The sequence below is a fragment of the Salvelinus namaycush genome, chromosome 35 (assembly GCF_016432855.1).
Source record: "Salvelinus namaycush isolate Seneca chromosome 35, SaNama_1.0, whole genome shotgun sequence".
NCBI classification, from domain to species: domain Eukaryota; kingdom Metazoa; phylum Chordata; class Actinopteri; order Salmoniformes; family Salmonidae; genus Salvelinus; species Salvelinus namaycush.
In genome coordinates this window covers 6,406,650-6,410,999 of record NC_052341.1, presented here as the reverse complement: position 1 = coordinate 6,410,999, position 4,350 = coordinate 6,406,650, and the positions used below count along the sequence as shown (strand labels likewise).

Here is a 4,350-nt window from a genome sequence, read left to right as displayed (position 1 = left end):
GAATCATTATGCTCGCATGAGCATAACATAACCACTTCTCCTCAACATAGGCCTAGATGCTCATAAACGCTTGATGGTGGATAATGAACACTCACTTAAAAGAGAGACTTAATGCAGAATATATAAGAAAATGGAATACTGTATTTGATTTAGAAATGTACATTAACATAAACACGCAAGAAATGAACATTGAATAATAAGCGCTTTAGGTGATGCACGGGGAAGTATAGGACTTGAATTGTTGAAGAATATTCCAATGTTTATATTATATACCTTTTGCATAAATGTGACCGATAACACGTTTATATCGCGTCATTATCCCATGTTAGGTAGTCTATCAAAACAAACAAAAGAAAGAAACGCCTAGAGCACTTTTTTTAACGTTTTGACAAATATTTTATGTATAGGAACACCAAGTCAAGAACAGGGATAGAAAAGAGGATGGAGATGGGAGAGCAATATTATGTACAAGCATATCTACACATATAGGATATTACAGACCGCGGGAGAATGATGGCATTATTTGAGATATACATAATTCAATATAAAATCTTAAAATAAAAATAAAAATCTGATACAGTCATAACGATTGGGTTCCACATTTGACCATGTAGGCCTACCCCACACAGGCAGTGACAGAAGTGTATAGTAAAAAGGTGCTTACGACGTAAATGATTGTCTGATGAACATAAAGTAAAACAGGATTGCATCTTGGCTGAGCGGCATCATCACTTGGACTAAAACAGAGATGAAAAGGCGATAAACACCCTCTGGTAATTCCCTCTTCTCGATTATCCTTGTAGAAATATTGAACAGGGTATGTTCCCCAGATACCAAAAACATCATGCAGGTAGTGGTGGGGGGTAGGGGAAGGCTTGGTGGGTCCATTGAAAGCGCTTAAAAAAGACGTGCTTTTATATTTTTTTTTAAATATTTAAATCAATTGGTCCTTTTTTCATCCCGATATTTCATAGTTTTTTTTTTCAGGTCCATATTTCCTGTAAATATTTCTCTTTTTTTATATCATACGTCGCACTCGGAGTCACTGGATGTTACTGAAAGAATGGACGTTCCAGTATCAACTCGCTCTGTCATACTGGAGATGCTGGTAGTAGGACTGGCCGCGGTCGACGGCGATTCCGCCGAGCTGCGTGGAGTGCACCCGGATTCTGAAAGGGACCGCATACCGTTCTGTCCTATTCCCTGGTGCTGAAGCCTGGAGAATATAAAGAAAGGGAAAATAACATAGCAATTAAATACAGTGTTGCTCCGCAAAATAGCGTTCAGCCTGCTTGTCATTCATTCGCTGACAAGCCTTTAACAAATGCAGCTCTGTAGCCTACACATAATGGGGGTAAGAATTGGCTAAAGCAAAGCAGATACAAATACTAAATGTGGGAGAAATATAACAGTCTATGTTAAAGTAACAGGCGTGTTGTTAGCTACTTAAATCATGGCCAATGTAGTTTGAGAACTGTCTTTTATAGTAGATTTTGTCATACCCAGGCCTATCCAAATTAATGAAAGATTACATTTTTCTGATTTGTTTTGATTTACTAAATGAATTAATCGCTGATGTACTCTTTTATCACTGAGAAAATGCAGATGAAGAAATATAGCTGTTTTCACCAACTTGTCGTTTTTATTCAGTTGGCTTGTTCAGTTCACCAATTTGTAATAAATTATTGCATTGCAAATAAATAATGGGCTACACACTGTGAAACGAAAACATGGCTGCAAAACAGGCCATCATTTTAGAATAATTATTTTGTATTTATGTTTATGTTGATTTATATCAAGAGTGTTATGCATCAATCATTTCCAAACGTCTATAGCCTAATGTATGCGTTTCTTATGTGTAAAAAGCACCACGAATAAAAATGTAAAATTGGTAACTGAACTCATATTAATATATACTACCCCATCCTTTTGTGTGTTTTAACATTATTATTTGGTTGTAGGCCTATCTTAGTCTACACTGTCTTTTTACAGGTGCAACCTTTGAATATATAGGCATATAACATTATTTTGATTAAACAAGTAACCAATAACCTACAGTATTTGATCGTAGGTGTTTTGTTTCCTGTTTGGGATCCATATCTATACCACCCCTGCAGTGTATGTGATGTTTCCAGACAAAAACGTTCACTTGTTGAAGATAACAACACTCTCTTTGGGATTCAAGATGATAATCGAAAACGTGCACTGTTGTAGTATCATCATAATATGCTGTATTCAAAGTTTAACAGACTTATTAATAATTATTTGCGTTATTGTCTGGAATGTAGGACAAATTCAAATGTACATGGTTGATGATTTTCTTTGTGTGTATTTCCTGTTTTGTTATCTAACGCTTACCTTGATGTTTTCATTTTGCTTATCGGGGATACTAGCATACCAGCGTTGCCTGAAGCCTACAAGATTTGCTTTACGCACGAAAATGTTTTACGCATTATACTATTTTGGGGATTATTTTGGAAAACAATAATAGTTATATTTTTTCGGTAGGCAATGATTGCATAGGCCTGTGAGATCAAAGAGTAAAATGTCGCCGTGCTCCCTCCCCACCCCTAACTATACACCCAACTTGCTCATTTGTAACCCCTCTATAACCTTGTGTATTACTACGATGAAGTTGAACATTTACATGGTATATTTGCATTTCGATTATAGGAATTATTGTAGCCTATTTGGTGCTATGTAGCATATGCTATGACAAATTAACAGCGTACTGACCTGTTTTTTGCTGCGGCGGCTCTGTCTCGTTGTCTCCGGTTTTTAAACCAATTTCCGACCTGTGTAGGAGTGAGTCCAGTGGCTTGAGCCAGTTCCCTTTTCTTGCTGGGATTTGGATATGGGTCCTGAAGATACCACTCCCTTAACAGACCGCGCGTCCTCTCTTTGAAACAGTGCGTCTTCTGCTCGCCATCCCAGATGGTCCTGGGCAGGGGGAACTTCTTCCGTACCCTGTACTTGTCAACCGGTCCTAAGGGGCGACCGCGCAGCTTCTCGGCCTCCTGGTAGTGTGCCTCCAGCCACATGGCCTGCAGTTTGCCGTGGGAGTCCTTGGTAAACTTGTGGTTCTCCAAGATGTGGTACAGGTCTCGGAAATTCCCGGTGTGGAAAGCAACCACTGCGCGAGCTCGCAGGATCGATTCATGCTTGTTGATCTGCTCGCATGCTCCGGGTGCCACCGGCAGGGACCACAGGAATCGTCCCAGCCGTTCAATGTCTCCGGTTTCCTCCAGCGTCTCGCAGACGCTCGCCACTTGCTCCGGAGAGAAGTTGAGGGTCGGTAGCGCAAACATTGACAAGTCTTCTGGAGACCTGGTGCTGGGAGTGCTGCTCGCCAAGAGCACAGGGCGCTCAGCGAAGTTTGGCAGGAAGAAATGGGAGGGATAAAGCTCTAAAGGGGATCTGAAAACCATGGAATGACCTGAGAGAGAAAGAAAATTATCAAGAAAAAGAACGACGAGTAAAGATTGTATGATTCAATAGCTATCGCCTATAATGACACCAGCCTCATAATATCTCCCCCTAAATCCACCGTGAGTGTAGCATTGAAACATTTTGTTTCGCTTTTCTATTGGTCTTCTTGGTGTCGTTGTGAGGTTGTCATGGCAGCCCTGCCAATCACTGTCAAGCGTGCCAATCATTAGCCACTACGTAGACTTGGGCTTTCACCACTTCTGTTGCAAGCACGGGGGGTTATCACAAACTCCAATCTCAACACCACCCTCCCACTGCACGGCTCTCGTGAAGTAGAAGCCAACGCTCGCCTATTTGTTGAATGGAATGAGCAATTAGTGGGTGGAATATTATTGCGATCTTAACGAGGCTCGTTAAAGCTAAAGAAGATATGTAGGGTAGAGATGCTTGGGGGGGGGGGGGGCAGGAACACCGGAATACACCTTTGAAAAAAATTGCTTATAACAGAGTCAATTATTTTCGGGTAGGGTTTTCGCACAATAGGCTAGGCTATATTGCGCAACATATGTAAAAAAAAAAAAACGTATCTTAAACCAATGAAACATAGTATTGGTAATTTGTTACCGTTTGATATGTCTGTCTGACTTTTACTTCCGGAGATGAATCGGGAAATGCTATATGTCAATATTTTCGTGACAGGGTCTGGGCACTAGCTTTGCTCAGAGACCAGCAGACCGGGGCTGGTGTGGGTGTAATGAGCAGTGGCTCACCCTCTAGTCGAGTTTGGCCTCGGCTGGTATTACGCAGCGGTGCAACCCTGGCCCACTGCCCAGCGCGGGTGTTTCCAAACATTGTTTTCATGTCAAATGAATATCGATGGGGTGCATTGTAATAATTAAATGCTGATCAACTGGACCATTT

The 4,350-nt window shown here is 41.0% G+C and overlaps 1 protein-coding gene across 1 annotated transcript; it reads right to left on the bottom strand.

The window, feature by feature from the left end:
* Positions 1-1,023: 1,023 nt before the first annotated feature.
* On the bottom strand, positions 1,024-3,428 carry six3a (SIX homeobox 3a). The gene is made up of 2 exons (XM_038975374.1): positions 2,737-3,428; positions 1,024-1,216 (listed from the first exon to the last, which is right to left on the bottom strand). The coding sequence occupies exons 1-2, from the start codon at positions 3,426-3,428 to the stop codon at positions 1,024-1,026; spliced, it is 885 nt and encodes a 294-aa protein (XP_038831302.1).
* Between the last annotated feature and the right edge of the window lie 922 nt (positions 3,429-4,350).